At 40.8% G+C, this 21519-nt stretch overlaps 1 protein-coding gene across 3 annotated transcripts in view; it reads left to right on the forward strand.

The window, feature by feature from the left end:
• Positions 1–13803, forward strand: part of LHX2 (LIM homeobox 2) — a 43064-nt gene extending 29261 nt beyond the window's left edge. For all 3 annotated transcript variants that reach the window (XM_021413790.1, XM_021413788.1, XM_021413789.1), the window contains exons 4-5: positions 5978–6183; positions 13442–13803. In XM_021413790.1, coding sequence (XP_021269465.1) covers positions 5978–6183; positions 13442–13729 — 494 coding nt within the window. In that variant the 3' untranslated portion in view covers positions 13730–13803. The remainder of the gene's footprint in view (positions 1–5977; positions 6184–13441) is intronic.

Consider the following 21519-nt stretch of genomic DNA (forward strand, 5'->3'; position numbering starts at 1 on the left):
GGGGAACGAGAGCCGACGGTTTGCACTGAAAATGGCAAGGAGAAAAGGCGCATCTCCGAGTGACAAGTACGCCTCAGGAACAAAATTGCCACCTATCGTGACTTTGACCGATAGCTGAATAATTTGGAAATCCGTACAAAAATCCGTAGCCGTCCCAGTGGTGAAAGGTGTGTGTAACTGCGAGCTTTCAAACGTTCAGAAAATGTGCGTCCTGCCCGTTTAAAAATGTTTCCTTTTCGGAGGGATTAGATTGTAATTGCCGTTCCGCTGTCTCCCCGTGCAGGGCAGATGTTCAGTTTCAAAGGACCTGTAACCGAACCGGCGGCATCTGTCCCGGGTGGGAGCACAGCCTGAGAAAGTCCTGCCGCCCCCTGACCTCCTAAAGGAACCGTCCTTAAACGTACCTCCACAAATCGTTTCAAAAATAATTGCCCTCCCGTTTTGCTTTTCTAATTTTTGGTTAGACCCTGTAACTGAAGCTTAACAGGTCTTCGAGGAATCTTCAGCTTCTCTGCTGAAACTATTTATCTACTTAACTGCTTACTAAACCAATAATCAATTAATTTATTTGGTAATAAGTGCCATTGAGCTTGGAAATCAGATCGCGTTGTCTGTTGGCTTAAAATTTCACAAAGCAGGAAATGATTGTAAAGCCTTCTATACTGTGTCTTTTAAAAGGAGACCGTTTAAAAGTGTGTGATCGTTTCTCTCGCGTTATCTTTAATGGACCTTCTCCTTCCTTTCTGAGAACTGCACTAGAAACGTACGATATTGTCCTCCGAGAGTGTTTGTTGCTGGTAATTTGTGTAGAATACTTTGTGTAAATAAATCTACACCCAGAGGTGGTGGGAAAAGGGGGACCCGTAAATACAGCCGGAGTTGAGATGGGAATTATTTAGTAAATAGCAGCAAACATTCATCTGCGACGTGAATTGGTCTGGCTCGCTGCCTCTTTTTTTCCACTTAAACGAAACGCTGTTTGCACGGGGACGATGGGTTTTGGATGTGGATGGAGCCTGACAAGTGGAAAATAGCTTAGAAGGATGCCGAAACTTCAAAAAGATTTCTTGGTTGTTTTTTTTTTTTCTCTTCCCCCCCCCCCAACCCCCAAAGTGTGTTCTGTGATCATCATTCCTTTTTTCACTTGTTGGGTTGGATTTTGATGTTTTGTGTTTTTTTTTTTTTAGGTCAGTAAATCAATGGCTGAAAGCTTGCTGAACACAGAAGCACCTGTAAAGAATTCTGAACAGTCCCTTTGTGAATTAGGCCCCAAAACCTCCCACAGCTTGCTATATTTTATTCATATCTCTCTGGTCTGTCTTTAATATGAAGACAGTAAAATATCCCTTAACATGATAGAGGTAGAGACTTGGGGCGGCACGAGCCTATAAAATACCCGTGATCTGTGCAAACAGCAAAGATGTCGAGAAACATTCCGTTCCGCGGCTAGCTGCGCGCTGCGGGGCAGTGCGGGCTCCGTGCGCCGGGCCGGGCCGCTCCGCTTCGCAGCGCAGGGGCCCCGCGGAACGGCCCTGCAGGCGGCTTTGCCGAAAGTTTTCTCCCGACAAAATTCGGGAAAACCCGGAAAGTTTTGCAGAGCTAATTTCTCTCTTTCTCTCCTCCCGTCCCCCGGGACCGAAAGCTCAAAATAAGCGTTCCTGCGGGTACAGTTGCAGAACGAGCAAACGGAAGTCACAGCTAAAAAGGGGGACGTTTCACAGCAATTTCCTAGGGAAAAATGAGAGTTCCCTCCTTTCCCTCCTCCTTTTCCTCCCCTCCCCGCTCCGACGGGTCACCCCGGGCACAAGCAGTCGCTCTCCGGGGGGCACTGCCGGCCTCGTGAAGCACGGGCAGATGGGGCCCGGGGCTGCCGCGGGGCTCCGCCGTGGGGCGGGGGATCGGCCCCGCGGGACACGGCCCGTGGGCTCCCCGTGCAGCGCCCGCCCGCTCCGGCCCCGGCGGGCAGTGCGGAGTCGCGGCCGGCCGGGTTAATCGCGGAGCTCGGGGACTGACGGCGCGCTCGCACCGGCCATTCAGCGCCATTCAATTGGCTTAATTGAGGGGAAAAGCCCTCCGCGGCCGGCTCCCGCCCCGGGCCCTTTGTCCGCGCTCGGCCCGGGCCGCTCTCTCCCCCTAGAGGCGCCGCGGGGCCGGGCCGCTCTCGGGGTGCGCCGCCCCGAGCGCCGGGGCTGAGGCAGCGTTCCCTGCCCCTCGCTCTGCAGCCCTGGCCGGTGCCTTCTCGCGGTGCTGCCGGGCACCCCAGAAGCAGGGGGGGAACCTCGCGTGCTCCGCACACTGCGGCTTCCTGACGGGAGCCAAGTTCCCTTTTAATCCCGGTTGTGATGAGGGTTCTGGTGTCTGAGTGCTCTCTCCTGCCACCGGGGAGAAAGGCTGCTTCCAACCGCTGTGTTTCTCCACAAAGTCCTTCACGTGCTCCTACCCGGCAACAAACAGGGCTGCAGCCCTGCCGCGTCTCGTTAACCGAAGTTCCCTCTCCGGCAATGGCAGGTCAAAGCACCCCCGTCTCTAGTAGAAGGAAAGGGGTGCACATTCCAGAGCCACGAGAATGGCGAGCTGATGCCTGCGCTAAATGTGTCTCTTGTTTCATCATTCTTTCAGCATCAGGATTAGTTTGCTTTCTTTTTGAGTAATTTAACATGTCAAACAAGCTACAAAGAACAGAAGTTCCTCCCAAGGAAATTCCTCTTTCCCATCTTCTTCACGTGCCGTAACTTATCGACCTGCTAGCTACTAAGCACGTGCTCTGCTCCGACTCCCAGCATGCAGGATCTGGTGATCTGAGTGTGAACAATGCTCCCAAGTTTTCTTCTTCAGATAGTATTTGCTGCAAGGATAGCAGTGCATCCTGCTTTGTTCTCATATCGTTGGTTTTAGAGACAGTTTTGCACATTATTCTGTAGAGGATATTTTGATCACCAATATCGAACTTAGAGAGCAGGACCCAATTTCTGGTGATGCTCTCAGTGGACTTCACCTTCTGTGGCCAAAAGAACATCAGTGTTGTGGTGCTGTGTGGAGGCTGTAAGCGGCCAGTGGATGGGAGGGCGATGGCCTGAGTGTGGGACTGGGGGACGGCAGAAGGGCCCTAGAAGTAAATGGGCTGGGGTCAAGAAGATACCTGGCACCGCTTCGGAATTTGTTTTGTTACAAAGCAGAAATGAAACATTGGTTAATTTAAAACTTTTCTGTTTGACCCGATTTTTGCTGGTTGCATTTCTGAAATTCCCAGCATGAGTCCTAGGTACTGCAATTGAATGGGAATTGTAAGTATGAGTGGTTGAGCAATTCCTTTGGGAGACACATAGGGACACCATGAAGGAACAGGGAGCACGTGCCTGAAAAGCAGCAGGCTGCAGGAGGAGCCTGTGCTGTGTCTGACACCATGGCGTCTTCTGCAGAAACTCCACTCTGCAAGCGTCCACGTGCTTCTGTACCTCCATGCCTGCAATGCCCATAGGCATTGCATGTTGTGCAGGAGGTGTACATCAGATCAGATCTAGTAAAACAACATTTTGGAGATGGTGCCAAGTACCGCAACCACATATGGGTTTGGTGCTAACGTCAAGCTGGGCGGTGCCTGGGGGTACCCAAACCGCTTGGGCAAGGTGAGGAGCAGCAGACACTCTCATGCACTTCAAAATCCACTTTGTAACTTTCTTCCTAGCAAAGGACAAGAGTGGGAAACATTTGCTGTTATTTTAGTGTTATTTTCATTTAGAATTGTGAGAAATTCATAGAGCAAATTGCTCACTGTCAAGCCAGAGCTTGATGAAAAGCTGCTATTCTCATTCCCTTCTGCGAGGATTTAGAATCAAGTCTATTTCCTTGGGTCCCAATTGGACCTCATTCTTTACAGAAGAGGTTAAAATCCAACCACTTGCAGCCCTAGGACTTGTTTTATTGCATATCAACATGAACAGATCTCAGTCCTCCAGACAGATATTTTGGTGCATTTCCTCCTAACTCTTGGCCTTCTTATTTCTGGGAGAATTTGAAAGCATTTAAGAGAACACAGAGATCTTTTCTGTTCCTAATATCTGAAATTCTGTATGATTAAAACCAAATACCGTGTTGTTCTACATTTCCACAATACCATTTGCTATAAGCAGTAGAGGAAGAACTGTAGCTGTGAAGGAGACTGGGGCTGGTGGGATCATTGCAGCTTGGCATCTAGGATCTCAGTTCATGAACCAAAAAGCAGATCTTGCTGCACTCTGTCCAGCTGCATGGATACTACATTTTTACAGTCCCTTTCTGTGTGTCTCACACCTTCTAAGTTCAGGCGCTTCCAGTCCTTCTATGCATGAAAACAAGCAGAAATGCTTCTTATTAGTAAGAAATTTGGCATAAGAAAGGTAACTGCAAAGGATTTATACAAATGCATGCACATGCACGCGCACACATTATATGTACAGCACAACTTTTTTCTTTTTCTTTTTTTTTTTTAATTGTAGCAGTACAGAAGCACAGAGATGTTTGAGGCTTTTAGTCTGTCTATGGAACAAACTTGCTTTTGGTGAGCACTGAGCTCTCGCAGGCCTTGCCTGTATTGTGCCATAGCTTTTAAAAAGTTTTTGAAAAGCTGAAGTTTGCAAAGCAGCTGCAGTATGTGCTGCAAAACTTCTTTCCATGGAGTCCCTTTGCATTTTTTTCTTATGAGTACATGCATTTTATATAGGTTTTTAAAAAGCATTTTTAATGCATACCTTTCAGAAATTGTATGTATTCAACAGGACTGAAAAACTGATAAATAGTATGAATTTAAATTAGACTATAAATATATGCACATCCGTGAGATGTACTCAATTGTAATGAACCAGCCATGATGGATAACTGAAACAAATCTGTTTATCTGCTTATGAGTTTGACCAATAATTCACATCTTAAAATGTGTTTGTGAGATTTTTTTGCATGCAACACAGAACAGACAGCAGTGAGTTGTCATTCCTTTTAATGTAAAACTTAGAGGAAATTAAAAGGGAGTTGCAGATATTGGTGCAGAAAAAGTAAATTAATGACAGCTTGTCAGAGCTAATTTTCAGATACATCCATGATTTTTTTAGTGAATCTAAGCTTGGTCCCTAATGTTTTTTTTTTTTTTAAAGAGTTTTTCTATGATTTGCTGTATGCACATATAAATGAAGAATGACTTTTGGTCTTTGAGACTGTTTTGCTTGGCACTCAACGTGTAATACAATTGGATAATTATTCCAATGTTCCTTGGTCGCAGAGGTCCCTTGCAGACTTTGATTTATGCAAATGTATCAGTCATCCCCATTCAGCGATTTAAAAGATTTTACAGAATCGATCGTTCAAACTATTACTTTCAAATACTTAAAGAATGAAATATTAATAAAAAAAAGCTTTTTTTTTTTTAATTTGGTGAGCTGCTGATATACTGTATTAACAGCTTTATTTCTTGAGCTAGTCAAATTATAATTTGCTGTCTGGTACCCACAAACTTTATTTCTTTTATGGCGTTTCATTTAATGGTCTCTCATGTACTCTACAGGGTTTAGTTTGATGGAGGAAATAATTATAATTTTAACTGGTCTGTTCCATCGAGGTTTAAGTGGACTCTATTGTACAGCTTTCTTTGTACATTACAATGCAATTTATAGTGATACAAAGTACATTAAAACACTTTACAGAGTTGAGGACAGCTACTGTCCTACAAACAGAAAGTGGAGGAAAGGCTGTGTGAAGATGGAGGAAAGAAAAAAGGAAACAGACTTGACATTTTAAAAGCCATAAAGAGGCAGGTGAGGGTCCTTGCAGACTGGTTATTGTAAGGGAAACATAGAAGATGCAGAAATGGAGGGGAAGGCAAGTAGGGTTTGTACCAGTACAATACATGCCATGGTATGTTATTTTAATTGCTGCACTCAGATGAACTGCAAACAATGTTGGTCACGGAGCAATAGATTTCCACGCCTTTTCCTCTTGTTGCCTTAAGCTTTAAGCTGCAATGAAAACGATGGTGACCACCTGGATAGAGACCAGCAATACCCCAGCAATCAAAAAACAAAGCGCATGAGGACATCATTCAAACACCACCAGTTGCGGACAATGAAGTCATACTTTGCTATTAACCACAATCCTGATGCCAAGGACTTGAAACAGCTAGCTCAGAAAACTGGCCTGACCAAAAGAGTTCTTCAGGTAAGAGGAGCAGTCTTTTGTCTTGAAAAGTAAATAAAATATCAATTTTATGTTTGAAATGCTGTGGATTTTGCTTATCCTCCAGCTTTTCATAGTCATTCATACCTCCTGTGGGACTTCAGTTTAATTCTAGCCAGTATGACAAAAGTTGTTTAATTTCAGCTTCTCCAAAGCAGACCACTTGCATTTTAATTTTTAATGGCAGTTGTGAAGATATAAGGTCTACTTGTTTTCCTGAAGTTAGTTAATTCTGGTGCATGGTTCAACTTCTGATCTGCTGCAAGAAAAAGTAAATTGTTTTAGTTAATGTAAATAGCTTTTAATTTAGAAATTAAAGAGAGCGGTTTTCTTTATAGGAAAGTAATCAGGTGTTTGGATCTATTTTATCTGGACAGGGCAAATATCTTTTCTTTCAAAATGGAAGAGTACATGTTTAATTTCTCAAAGATACATTTTGTTTAGTCACAGTACAGAACTTAGGATGAAAGGAGACTGTATTTTGAAAGTACTTTTTCAAGTCCGAGGGTATATGCTCTGTTTGAATTACTATGGGAAGGAAAGGTGAGAATATCAGTTGGCTCAGTTCCATTTTAATTTATAGTTCCCATTCAGTAAGTTAATTTTAATGGGCACTTATTCAATAACTGTAACTAGAGATAAATTTAGGCATGTAGGAGCTGTGATGTTTCAGGATGCAGCCCTGAAATCTTTAAATGGATCTTAACAATAGAAAAGTAAAGTTTGGGGGCCTCATAGAGAAAGCTAGAGCTCAGAGATGGACTCCTGGGAAAGCACTGTGGATAGCTCTCACACATCCACAGGCAAGGGAGGCAGCAGACAAACATATAGAAAAAAACTGAATTTACTGGGGAGACTGTGGGTCTCACAGAGTTAATACCTAACAGAAGAAGGTTTAAAGGTTTGTAGGCTTCCTAATAAAAACTGCTAATAAAAGACTGTATGTAATTCATTTTCTTGGCTAGATCCTCCGTAGCTGGATTTTGTTTGTTTTTATGAAGCTGATTTGTGGTGGTGGAACGGATTCCTCCTTCCTAACTGGTGCACATCCGAGCATTTGTTGTAGTGTCTCTTGTAGTGGCTCTCCTTTATCCATCTGTGTGGAGGAAAGGACTTTCTGCATTTAGCCATCATTATTTTGAATCTTCATTTTATCATCAGTTTGCACACTCCAGTAATATCTGTTGTCTGCTATGGTGTATTCACACCTGAATTATCTTAGAAATTTCACAGTGTTTGTGAAGAAATTACTTCCATGTCTGGAAAACACCTCTGTCTTTGTTATCTTTCTGTTTTCTTTCCTCAGTCTGCACCGTCTTCTGACTTCCATCTCTCTTATTTCACCTTATGGGTCTGTCCTTCCAGCTCTTTTCTAAGTCATTTTATCTGTTCCTTCCTTCCTATTTATGTTTCCTTGTCTCTGAAAATGGACTCCATGTCTCCATTCAGTCTCTATTTCAGTTTCTTGATTGACTGCGTCTGTTTCCATATTAAATACGTTGCAACTTCTTGTTTTAGGATGCACTGCGCTTCTTCTTCTTCTTTTCTTGTTTTTTTTTTTTTTTTGTGGCAATCCCTTACAATTTACTAATTTCTTTTTCACGGTTTTGGTAATTAGTGTTTCGCTTCTTTTACTTCCACAGTTAAATACTCCTTTATCTCTGGGCGCCTTTAGATGAAGAGAGTTGCAAGGTAATAGTTGGTGGTGAGGACTGCACACAGAGGATGATGCTGTTGGAGGCACTTCAAGAAAATGACTCAGAGTGATACTTTGTCCAGTATCACTTGAGTTTTCCTGTCTGCTAGGAGCATTCTCTACTCCATACTCTGTTGGCCTTTTTGTTTGAAAATTAATTTGGGCCATTAAAAAATTTATAAAAAATTATTTTGGAACCTTTGTGCCCAGATGGTTTATTTCTAATCTGTAAGAGAAAATATTATGGTCTTGTGAAGCTGTAGAGGTAATTTTTCAAACACTGAAATTCACCTGTACAAGTTTCAAGGTTGCTCCTTGCTGGGGAAAACTCTTCATGATGTTGGTTACTGAGATAGTGTCACTTGTTAATTCTTCTGCGCCAGAAAGGTTGGCATTCTATCTGTGTCATTTATTGAACACAAAGTTATTCACTGACACTATTGATCTAAACAAGCATCATTAGTATTAGTCTGTCTTCCAAATTAAAGGTGCATGGACTCCCAAATGTATGTGCACACATTCCAGTAGTGTTGTTTCTAGGTGTATCTGTAAGCTCTTTTATTTTCTGTATGTTCAGATCTCAGTTCAGCTGATGAAGGTTAATGACTTCATATATCATTAGAAGAATATATTTTAATAGAAAGTGTAAGGTAGCAGACAAGGAGAAAAACAAATTCTTTTGTTCTGAAACCAGCAGGATTTCTAAACACTCATAGCAGAGTTCCTAATGTTTTAGGAAATGGATGTAGTGCCCTTAACATAAAGGCAGTCCCATATAACATGTAAGGAGGGTGGTTTGTCTGTAAATGAGTACAGTGTTTGTCCGTCTTCTTAATGATCTGTGATACTAGACTTGGAAGACCTGACATGTCTTGGCTTTGTATACAATCAGTCATCAGCTGGCCATGTCTGGAAGTGGAATGGCAGGGAAATGTAACATACTGCTTCAAGAATGACATTTCCTTCAATGGCCTTGTGGTACGGACTATTTTCCTAAAGTAGCCACATCAGAATTACAGTAAACTATTTATACTTTTACTTCCTATTTTTATTTATTTTGACTCTCATTTAGCCTTATGTTTACAATTTAATGCATATGTATCTTGTATGCAGCTAGGGAGCACAAGCCCGTTTCTGTGAGCTATCATTCATAATTAAAGTGACCAGTTAATGGTGAGCCAACTAGATGTCATAAATGTTACTCATTTGGAATTGATCTTTCTTTTTGTGAGTTCAGAAAGTGAAGATGGAAGTAGGTAGATGTAAGAACATACAATTTGCTGGGTATAGGTTTGCGTACCTCCTCTCTGCCCAGGAGTCTGGAATATGATTACCCAAGGAAGAAGCAGTTAGGAGAATGAACCATTGTTTTTCAGTGTGTGTCTTGTACACTGCTTATCCTTTTGGAATCACTCTCCAGTAAGGTTGCTACGAAGACCTTACAAAGGTTTCTGCATACATTTGGACTTTGCTAACTTTCCAGTAGTCAACGAATATGAACATTTTCTCAATCATGCATGAGTATCCTGCGCTCCTCTGTGGTGAAGGTTTGCTTTAGGACAGCATACTGCAGGCTACTTACTGAGACTTCGTTCGTACAATATCCTACAGTTCTCTTTCAACTGTGCACTTAATAATAGGAACAGAACAGTCAGAGTGTGTGCACAGTGCTTGAACAGTTTGCTATGTGGTGGCACATCCTTTACATTTTCATTTGTACAACCAGTATATAACGGTTACAACAATGGAGGCATTACAAACAAAAAACCAAAGTTATCTAAGGCGATTACTTGGCCTCATTCATGACAGTATCAGAATTCTTCACAATACCTAGCATATTTATTATCAATACTTTCCTATCTTATAGACGTATTATTTTATTCCCATTTTACAGTTGGAGAATGGAGACAAAGAGAGCTGAACTAGTTGTGCAGATTTCTGAAGCGCTAATATAACGTTTTAACTGCTGCACACTCTGCCTAGCTGCCAAGTGCCCAGCGACAGGCATTCCGCTCTGCTCACCAGAACGGAGGAGCATCAGTGGAGCTCACAGATGCTTTTATTTCTCAATAGTTTTCATCCATATTTTTCCCCTTTGGTTTGAAATAGTTGAGCCCTATAATGATACAGTTGCACAGAAAAACACTACGTACTTCTCAATGATTCTGTTTATTTTTCAGTACTGAAGGCCAGATTCCTAATTGTGTAATTGATGTGAGTTAAGTCCTTCTGGAACAATTCTTTCAGTTATATATATTTGGATTATTATTTCTTTAATGTAATGCTGTTACAGGTGCAGGGCCTGAGTTGCCAGCGTGAGCACGCAGCACTACCGCCATTATGCATGGGGCAGCAGTCCTGCATTGCCAGCTCCTACACGCCAGTTTGCACAGCTCTGAGTAACAATGCAGAGCAGTAGAGAATTGGGACTGCATTCCTACAGCTCAGAAAACAATAGTTCCAATTCTTTCACTGCTCTTCAATGTGAAGTCTTTGCTAAATACTTTCGTATCTGAACTGTGTCCCGGAATACCACTATTGCAATAATTATTTTGTTATTCGTTTCTATAATAAAACATGGCATTTTCAGGATTTTAGCTAAGAAATATTTAGACGCCTTTTCAGTAACAATACAAATATTTATTGTTAGACAAATTTAAAGAACTCTGTAGTCATTAGTTGAAAAACCTTGACAATAACTCAGTGAGGAAGAAAGTGAAAGGGTCGTATTGTCTGTATTTTTTATAATACTTGCAAGAATATGAAGTATTTTCTATACCTGATGTGAGCTGCCACTATTAAAGAGTGGATGAACCACCTCACATACACAGCTCCTGAGAGCAGCATTAGTGGTTGAGAGTTAGCACATCTGAGCACAGGTTTTCATGTTTAGTGGAAAGTAAAGGGGAATACACAAGCACCAATAATCTTGCTCATTTTCTTACTACATTTCAAATCAGAATCAAAAATAATACTGTAGAGTCTTTTGCCTTGTTAAGGTTAAGGAGCAGCTGAACTTTTAGGAGCAATATAACTGAACAAAATACTGTTCTGCAGTTTCACATGCTTTACACAAGAAAATTGTCTGTGAGTAGGAATGGAAATGTTACTCATATTTGAGACTCTTGCATATATAGACATGTATATTTTCAGTGAACACAAATGTAAAATTATGCAGAGGTATGTGTATATGCAACTGGACTAGTGATTTTTTCTGATTTAATTATGGTGTAGCTATGGTACATGTCAACAGTGGCACTCTCTAAACTTCTGTTTGAACTTCATGCACACGATCCTTTCTGGAAAGGGTATTTAAAAAAAAATTGAAGCCAAATTAATTCATTTGTGGGACAAATATGAATGATCTCTTACTGAAAGGCAAAACAATCCCAAAAGTGTTAAAACTGCTGCTTTTTACCATTCCCGCTCATTGGTGCTTGAGACTGTACAGCTTGAATAACCACAGCAAAGTAATTTGCTTCACCTGCACACCCTGCACAGGAGGTTCCTCACCTGGCTCAGAGCCGTGCACTGGCTCTTTAACTTCGTCTTGCAGGGCTCTGACTGAGCAGCTGTGCGAGAGGAAGGTGCTGGCTGTGAATGTTTCAGGCAAAAATACCGCATTTATTGTTTTTATAGTTTTGACTGCATCTCTGGCCTTTAACAGCATCACTGCTATAATGATCTGTATTAAAATATAGTACATATATTTTTGCCAGTGCTGATCTAGGAGAAGGTTTTTGTTTTCTTAATGTATGTGAAACCAATGTATACTCTTTAAGAGTTTTAACAAAGGGAGCACCGTCATAAACTGCTTTGAAATACTACACTTTCAGAAACAAGGACCTGTGGGGGTGTGAGTTATGAATGCAGCTCCCATGGCCACCACTAGAACCAGTGCCCGAGAATCATTTCCTTGTGGCATTGGCAGGAGAATGTGCAAAAGAGAGAATATGCACTTATAGACCCTTGGCTGGGGGAGAAGGCTTTCCTGAGAAAAAGCAGAACTGTGTAATAGGGGGAACTTGGGGCTGGACCATCCATAGATGAGAAGAAAACCAGTCAGAGGAAAAATGGTCTGAGACATCTTCATCAATTCTAACTGCAGCTGGCAAGTTGAGAGGAGAAAGAGGAGACTTCACAGGACTGCATCGTTTTTGTGTCACTCCTCCGCTAGCAGTCTGGCTTAACGCGGATCCTGCAGCAGGAGCTGTGCTGGCTCAGAGTTAGAAGTCAGAATTTCTGTGTAGGATGTTGTGACCACATCACAGTCTCGTGAGCTCTGCACACTCATTTTTCCTGTGTGAGCCACAGGGGAGAAATCTGATGGAATAAGGATGTGCAGGTACTTTGACTCTCTCAGTTCCTTTCTCTGACAGACACAGAGATGATGAAGTTAATTACACCTGGAATCGAAAGACTTGGTCTTATTCCTTAAATAGGTCAGTGTGAGAACAGTAGGATCAGGACTGAGTCAATTGTGAAGAAGGTAGCAGCGACAGAAGGCCTCCTGATAAGCAAGCACTGCGAAATTTTGGCTGGTTGTAGCAGTAAAATTGGATGGCATCAACAGATAGAACACGGAGTATTTAATGACATTCTCAAATGTAATCCACATAATCTCTGTACCTAGATTTTGTGTGAGTTTCAGAAATAAATTTTATTATATTTATTTTCAAATAGGTCAGAAAAATATTTTATCTTTAAACAAGTTCTGCATGGAGAACATCATTAACTTTGACCTAAACACCACAATTTAACAGAAAAAGCTGAAGTCCTATTTTTGTCCTTTATGTATAGTTAGATAATAAATAATGCAGGAAGTAGAAATCTCGGAAACAATATTGCTGCATGTGGATATCATCTATTCTGAAATCACATTTTTTTAAAGTAGTGGGAGTATTTAATACCATTCGAGACACTTTTTCAACCATTATTCCAGGACGGAAAAATTTGAAATGAGGGTGGCACAGGAGCTGAAGCATTTGAGAAAGAGAAGTAAGAAAGAGAGAGTTCTTTTGGAAAAGCGAGAGCGCTGCTGAGGCTGAGGCGTGGGAAAGCTCCCGGGAGAGCTCCTGGAGCGCGGGGAGGCAGGGCGCTGCGGGCCGGGTCACTGCTGCATGCCGTGGGAGGTGGACTCGAGATGTGAGGTGCTACAACCCATTAGTTTGTATTCGTCAGCTGCTTGATTTCTATCTCATCCTGAGAAGCACTTCTGGGAGTGAGAGCAGTCGAGCATTTGCAGGGGCCCCCAAACTTATAGGCATCTTTACACGCAGCCTTAACAGAATGACTCCCTTCCTTCCTCCTCAGCCCGTTTCTGTCCCAACCAGGCTGTTTACACAGAGAGCTGCAGGAGAGAGAAAGAGGAACGCTTCATAGGCATCCAGAGGACGCTTTTTTTGTGACTGGGGCTACTTTTCTTACATATTACCATAAAAACATCTTCCCCAATTCAAGCTTTCATGAATTTGTGAGTTTGCTTTTGCTTTTGTAAACACTGCAGCTCTTTAAATGCTACCCTGTTATATTAAACTATTTCAGGTTTGGTTTCAAAATGCTCGAGCCAAATTCAGACGGAACCTCTTACGTCAAGAAAACACAGGGGTGGATAAGACTTCAGATTCAACACTCCAAGCAGGGACTCCATCAGGTCCTGCATCAGAAATATCCAATGCCTCCATGAGTCCATCCAGCACTCCCACTACTTTAACGGACTTGACTAATCCTACTATGCCTACTGTGACATCTGTCTTGACGTCAGTGCCCGGAAGTCTTGAGGTTCATGAATCCCGAAGTCCTTCACAGACAACTCTTACAAATCTTTTCTGATGACTCTTTCTTAATAATTTCTTTAAAAAAGAAATTATTCTTAGTTGAAATTCCAAGTGTATTTTAATAGAGGCTTTGAGCAACTGACTAACCACAATTAGGATCTCTCCTAAGAAAACAGAAGGAAATGTAGTGTTCTGGTATTACGGAGTTTGGACTGAAGAATAACTTGGAAGATCTATTGCAACACAACATTTGTGTAACTGTACAGTTTTGTGGACTGAGCAAGGGAAACAGCAATTAATTTAAGTTGGCTAAAGCTTCTGTATTTTCAAAGACTGCCATGTGCCTTATACACTGTTTTATCTACATACTTTGAATTCCATGTCCACTTCTCTCTTTTTCTCTCTGTATATTTATGACCAGGGCAAAAATGCTAAGAGTTTGTTACTTTGAATAGTCCTAAGCCTTTCATTGGTTGCTTTGTTGTTTTAGAAGTTTAAAGTCAAAGTCTGTTTGAATACCAGAATTTGTAAAATCTAACCAATAATAAAACCACTTATGGAAACTACTTCGTAGTGGCTACAGTTACATTTAACGTGAGTTTCACAATCAAGATAGGCTGATTATATTTAAAAGGATCAGAAAATTGCACTTCAAACATGATATCCACCTAGAATAACTCTAAATGTGATGTATGCATTCCTCCTTTTCCTGAAGTATATATGGGTGAGAAGTCTGCCTTGTGCAACAGTCTAGCTATTTTCAGTATAGAGAAATAAATAACTGTTAGTTGCAGATAGAAATTGTCAGATAATGTTAAACTCCAAACAGACAAAATATACTTAATTTTGTTGTGTGAAAAAAGCTTGACTTCAGCCAGCATTTATGAAAGCAGCCTTGCTTTTGTGCAAGAGGTGGCTTGTCCCATTTCACGGTGGAGACAAGCAGGGTACCTGATGGCTGTGTGGCCACAAGCGGTCTGCTGCCGAGGTGGCATTAGGTAATATTTTCCCTAGGAAAAAGACAGAAGTATTTCAGGTTATTTTACAAAATTGGTGGGCAAAAATGAGGCAAAACTATGTTTTACAAAGTCACAGCCTTACGTTTCTTTGTAACGCTTTGAAGGAATAAAAAGCCAAGAAAGAATATTACATTATCAATCCTAATAAAAGTGATTATTCCTTTAACTATTATGGACCTTTCAATGTGACTGAATTCATTCTCCAGGAAAAAAAAGAGTGCAGAATATAACTGATATTTTGAGTTCTTTTTCCTATTGTTCTTAAAGATGCTTTTCTGTAAGAAATACCTCAGCAAAGTTTAAATATGTGTAAGAATGAGTATACACTCTGCTGTTTGCCCAGTAGTTCTGTAGATTTGGGGTTGCACATAACATGAGTATGGTTGTTCCTTTTCAAATCTGCTGCAATCCGATCGTTTCAGCCCATGTTACGTTGTACGTGGCTAGCTCTCTAACGCTAATCCGTCATTCCTGTTGGATCAAAATTGCTAAAAGATTATTGCAAATAAACAGCAAGATAGGTGCCAAGATTTGTGTTCTTCACCCTTTTCAGAGCACTGAAGATGATTTATTGGGCCAGACTTTTTGGTAACAATGTTTTGGTTTTAAAAGCACTATATTTATTCAGCTTTCTCAGCTGAAAATTTGCCATTCTTGTGCAAGCCACATTCCTTTCAAGCTCGGTGAGAGATCTCGGAGAAGGAGGACTGTGGGACAGAGTGCTGACATAATTAGGTCATTTATTTATTAACCTTTTTTCACACTTTGGCTTAAAAAATTCAGGTGAGTTATCTGACAAGCAAGATAGTACTAAAAATCATAACTAACATGGATCTGTGAAAGGGATTACGTTCTGTTCTCTAAAACTAATAGACTAGCATAGTTCTGTAAGTTCATGCACAATGATGGAACATTTTAAAAGCTAATTCAGGTTTAATTATTAGCCTTTGCAGATCTGTCCAAGGCATTTTTTTTTTGTAGTAGAAATTACTAATAAGTAAATTGTACTGGTTATGAACTGTAAAAGAGAACGTATCTGCCTTTCAAAGATATTCAGATGCAGAGATTCTGCTGTATGTGATGTTTTGCTCATTGTCAACTACCTTGGAGATTTTTATTTTTATTTTTGACATGCTTAGCTGTTTCTTTTCTTGATTTAAAAGGCAATGTTGGTCCAATGTTAAACGGATACAGCCCATAATTAGAAACCCTGTGTATGAACCTGTAAGACGTTTTAAAAGACCAGAATCCTGAATTTGTACGTGCTACAGCTAATATAGCGGATACCATTTCCAATGGTTCTTATTTGTGATCTTGTATTTTAACTACCTGAATCCACATGGCTGGAAATACCTTTCAAAATAATTCTCAATATTGCCTTTTCAAACGACTGAAATTTATGAAGGAGAGTACTCTAGTGTTAATATTATCTGAAACCTATAAGAGACAATTAGATAAATTGTCCAGTTTAATCAAATCAGGGATTTTGCATATAAATAAGAGACAATATTCTACGTAGGGTCTTTATGTAGGTGCATTAGGATTCATTCACTGGCTCCAATGACCTATGTTGTCCCCATGATTGTTTCAATCCTGTGGTATTGTTTGGTTGTTTAGAGCTTGTTGGTTTTGAATGCTGTACATTTTTTTACTACTGCAATCCTAATGTTTCTTCACATACTTGTACAGTTCCACATTTGATGTATTAGTCTGAAATTCTGTTAAAAACATGAACAAAAAATGGAAATGATATTTCTTTGGAAGTGTATTTTTACTGTATATCTAATTTGATCTAGTTGAACAGACTTCTTTACATTCTGCATGATAGGTGTGTAGTTCATTTTTTAAATATGAAAGAGACTAAAGAGTAACTTAGAATGAGAATATAATGAAACTTATATATGGAAAATACATACAATGATTTGCTACCTTTTGACTCAAGAAACTTTTTGAAATACATTTTATCTAGTTTATTTAAGATAATGCAGATATTTTGTCTTTGAGTTCATACACAATAAAGAGTAAAAAAGGAGAACACACATTAGAAAAAATTTCAAGTCACCTTGGTACTCAGCAGCACGCTGGATTGTTCTTGTCAAGGAAAGAAAGAATATTTGATCTTAAGATGCTGAATAGACATACTTTGATATACAGTACAGAGGAACAGTATCACCGTAAGTGATATGTAGTCATAGAAAGAGAGAATGGTTTGGGTTGGAAAGGATCTTAAAGCTCATTTCATTCCAACCCTCTGTCATGGGCAGGGACACTTCCCTTCAGATCAGGTTGCCCAGGGCCTCACCCAACGTGCCCTCCAACACCTCCAGGGCTGAGCGCACACAGCTTCTTTGGGCATCGACACAGTTCAGAGTTATTTCTTAAACTTGTTTCTTCACTCGTATTGTCCAAATCTGGGGAGAGGATGCTAAGGATTGTTATACAAATGAAGCTGGAAGCAAAAGTGAATCTACAGAAGATACAATAGATGGTGAATGCGCCTCTAGGGTACTTTATTTTCCAAACTATAATTTCTTACTGTTAAGAACACATTGAGAGCACTTTCTTATAATTCTTTGCTATTTTTTCCCATTGAAAGGTAAAGATTAAAACGTAGACAGCTGTAGTAGTCACCTCATTTATTCACAAGAAAAAGAACAACAACAAAATGAAAATAAAAACCAGGGTTCGGAATTAGGCATGATGGCAGCAAAAGCTTCGGGTGATTATGAGAAGTTCCAAGCGTCCATGCTTAGGGTCTTCGTAGTGACTTAATGCTTGGAAGGAGAGATTTTTATTGAATGTAGGTGAATTACAATGTATCCCATCTGAATTAGGAGCCTTTAACTATCTAAATCATTCCTGGTAGCAATTGTTTTATCCACAACTAATATGGAAAATGTGTTTCTTTGGAAGTGTATTTAGTGCTTTGGGAGAGCTAATATCCATAGTAAAATAATGACTGGTAAAATGATGGTCTGTGCATTTTCCAGACCACTTTAACCTGCATTTGAAGAAGCTACAGAGTGAAATACATGTGTGACGTGCCCAATCCACATTAACAGCTAGAGTTTGGTTGTGTGTGAAATGCTCATGCATCTACAATTTGGTGCATGCAATTTATACAGTTGCCAGCTGTATGCATTTCTGCTTTCCAAGTTTTCAATGTTACATCTCCCTTTCCAGACCTACCAGTCCTATTAATTTTGTGCTGCAAGTGAGTTGACTGGAACTCTGCTTACTCCCATACTTGAAATCATTATTCCTGAGCCTGCAGCATCTTTGTTTAAAATCTACATGAAGCAAACCACGGCAGTTGTTCATACACCCATGCATCGCACTTACGTCTGGTCAGACACTGCTACCATACCTCACTACCTGTGCAGACAGCAGGGGCTATTCATAGCACAGTCTGTCCTCATCCTAATTAAAGAGAAGCAGAACAATTAGATTATTGGTCTACAATTAATAAACATGTGTTTTAAGAGTATCTTAGGACTGGCAAATCATTTTAAAAAGAGAATAAAGAGGGCATCTTTCTGACACACAGGAAGCTGCCGTGGTTATGAAGACAAGCAACAAAGCAGCCGGACTGCAAGCGCTCGTGTTTTCACTTCCATAAATGGAGAGATGGTCTTTCATTCATTGCAGGATTTAGCTGGGATGCTTAAAATGATATGATTTCAGTCTGGAAAGTGAGGAATCAAGTCTGACTCTGTCATGACATTAGGTGAGTTACTAGTAATTTGTCTGAAAATTACTGTCAATGGGGAAAGGATGGCTGTCAGTAGATTCAGATCTAACGATGTCATTTAACATGCTGATGCATAACACTGTGCAAATTACAATTCCTTCCTGAGAATGCCACTTCTGCAGAAGCTCTTCTTTTGTTAAAGCAACCTCTGTAAAAGGTGTGTTTCTCTCTGCATATTTACACAACTTGTTCATATGGCATAATATCAATTTATCAGATTGTAAAATCCAGCACTTAGCAGAAAGTAAAGTTTTTGCACCAACCTCTAGAGAAAAAGTAGTTAAGCTTTTCATCAAAAAGAGAGCAATGACTTTCCAGGTGCAGACAGATTACTGGGAATCATTGTTAGGGAAGTCACAATGAATCTGCAGCACAGTAAACAAAGAAATAACCACCTATTTTTCTTGCATTGGCACAGAACTAATCAGGCTGTATCCATAGACTGCATGGTAATTAGTGTGTAGTTTTATGTTCCTTGGTTACTGTTTGAAAGCAGTGAGAAGATAGACATGCTTTGGGAATTTAGAATGTTCCTAAGATGGGATTTTGAATTTCCACAATCATATTGCTCCAATAAAGGATAACAATGATAAGAAGCTCTAATCCATATATTACTTGTGTTGACCAAAACTTTTAAAGCTACGGGCACTTTGTTCCATCAGATTCCTACATGGGGCTAAACATCTGATTTCTTCCTGTAGCTCCCGATGTACAGCTCTGTCAGATGTTTTTGCTCTCCTTTATGTCTAAGGGAGAATTGAGACCAAGAGGCATATTTATGTTCTTATCAGTTTTGATCTTGGTGGGTTTACAAGAAGATTCTGGCAGCTGTGGTTTATTCAGTTTGGCTGAACGCCTCTGACCCATACAGCTGTGCCTCTGGAGCTGCCCAGCAGCTCAGGCAGGTCCACCTTAGCTTGTTACACCTTCAGAATATTGTTAGAACCAGGTTTTTGCCTAACTAACATGACATCAGCGATGTGTTCCATCTGCTTAACCTCGGCATGTGGGAAGTGCAGATGTGAGATCACTGTGGACAGGTTTCAACCGAGTTTTCTGATTACAGCCTCTAGCATCCACAAATTGCTTTTCCACCAGCAATTTCATTTGCCTTTTCACGTCATTTCCACGTGCTTGATCACTCACTTTCTGCAGTCCTTGTTCTGGAAATCAAGACTAACAAAGAAGCTACTCTGTAACATTGTTTTGCAGGTTGAGTTTGGGCAAGAAGCTGATACCAAGCCAGTCAGGACAAGAATTCTGTGAATGTAGGGAAGTGGGATTTCTGAGAGGCCAGATCTGTCGCCCACGGTCAGACAGGAGAGAAAACGGGTGGCATTGCCCAGACCATGTCCCTGTAGACATCTCATCCTTTGCACTTAGAAGTTCCAAGGATTTGTTAATGGTTGGATGACAGCTTTTTCAAGGCAGAGCTCTTTATTTTGCATGGCTTTAGCATTTATTCTGGACAGGCAGTTTCAGATTTTCTCATAGACCTGCTGAACATTTTGTACTGAGTTACAAACTCTTGTCAGTGGATTTAACCCAGCTGACCATAGACTTGCCTTTATTAGTGCACATGCACAGAGCCCTTAGAACTAGCTCAAAAGCTTTTATATCCATTTTTGTTAGTGTATGATCTGACTGGTTCTGGAGAAGCAGGCAGACAAGCGTGAGCTACCCATGGACTCAGGAGATAAGATGTTTCATACCCACGAGCCTGCGCTGCTCTTTGAAACGAGGCTCTTCCCCTCCAGCACTGTCTGCAGTGCTCACTTTCATCTGGGCAGGCTTTGGAAGAGAAATCTTGCAGCGGTCTGCTGCACTGGCCAGCTGCTGGTGCCTTTTGGAGATTGTGTTATGCTTAAAGAAATCAATCGTGAATGTGTCTACGATCTTTCATTCAATCCTAATTAATACAGACCTAGACTTTCTCCATTTCACATACGCTTGACACTGGCTCCTAAAACATCATCCAACATACTAAATGATGGCAAAAGTTATGCTACAGCCAGTATCGTTCACGTTACAGAAATAGGCCGAACCACACACATCCCGAAAGCCTTTTGAATGTAATCCCCATTTGTGGCCTTCATTTATCTTTATGTCTTTTCCAGTTCTACCCCCATTGTGCCTACAGAATTCAGGGATCCATTTTAGATTAATACAAAAGCTGTACAATGCTCTTTTCTGTGGATCTTTACTCTTTGGCTCCCCAAGTGCAGGCTGTTCCATGTCTTGTTTTGTGTGCATACTCTCTTTTTCTGCCTTTCTGTTTTGTCCCAGAGGTTACAGCCTGCGTGCACCAACACCCACTAGCACTGACAGGATTCTCCAGAGCCCCCCCCCGGCTTCTCCAGCACAAAAGAGAAGTCACAGAAAAGACATTTCCAGCTATTTGTAGAACTACTTTCTCTGCACAAAACAGCTCCAGTTCCTGGGGATCTGTGTTTGCAATGTAAGGTGTGCTGCTGCCACTTACATGCAGACACCATCATTACTTGCTGGCTTAGAAAGGACTGAAAGCCAGGCTGCTTTTACGGTTTACAAGATCTGCATATAAATATAATCCATTTTAATTCCACAATTATACTGGAGGTGATGCCAGGTGTTAAAAGGGAGAATGAATTTCTGGCAGGACTCCAAACTTCTCTGTTCTCTCTGTTTCTATGGGTTGGAGCAGAGACCAAGGCAGCACTCCTGCGTCCGGTTTCCACCACTGACGTGAGTTTACTTTGTAGCTGCCACATGGAGGCTGTCCAGAGGTTGCTTAACTTTATTTTGAGACGGTTCTTTGAAGTTTTTGAGTGAACAGTGCCAAACTAGCTCAAAATGTGTGTAACTGCAAAGTAGAAGTTATTGCATTTCACATGGGAAGCTGCGAAAAATGAAACTGCAGCAAATGAATGTGGCCACGTGTGTGTATCTCTCGTTCCACCTTCTGAGTCTTAACTGCTGCTAGACAAAGCCATGCTGGAGACAGCAGGACCAGATTTATGCTATTTTGGGAAAAGCAGAACCTCATCTGTGTTATTTTGGGAAATGGAAACCATAAATTACTGTGTGTCCATTTGG

Source organism: Numida meleagris, chromosome 16 (genome assembly GCF_002078875.1).
Source record: "Numida meleagris isolate 19003 breed g44 Domestic line chromosome 16, NumMel1.0, whole genome shotgun sequence".
In the NCBI taxonomy this organism is placed as follows: Eukaryota; Metazoa; Chordata; class Aves; order Galliformes; family Numididae; genus Numida; species Numida meleagris.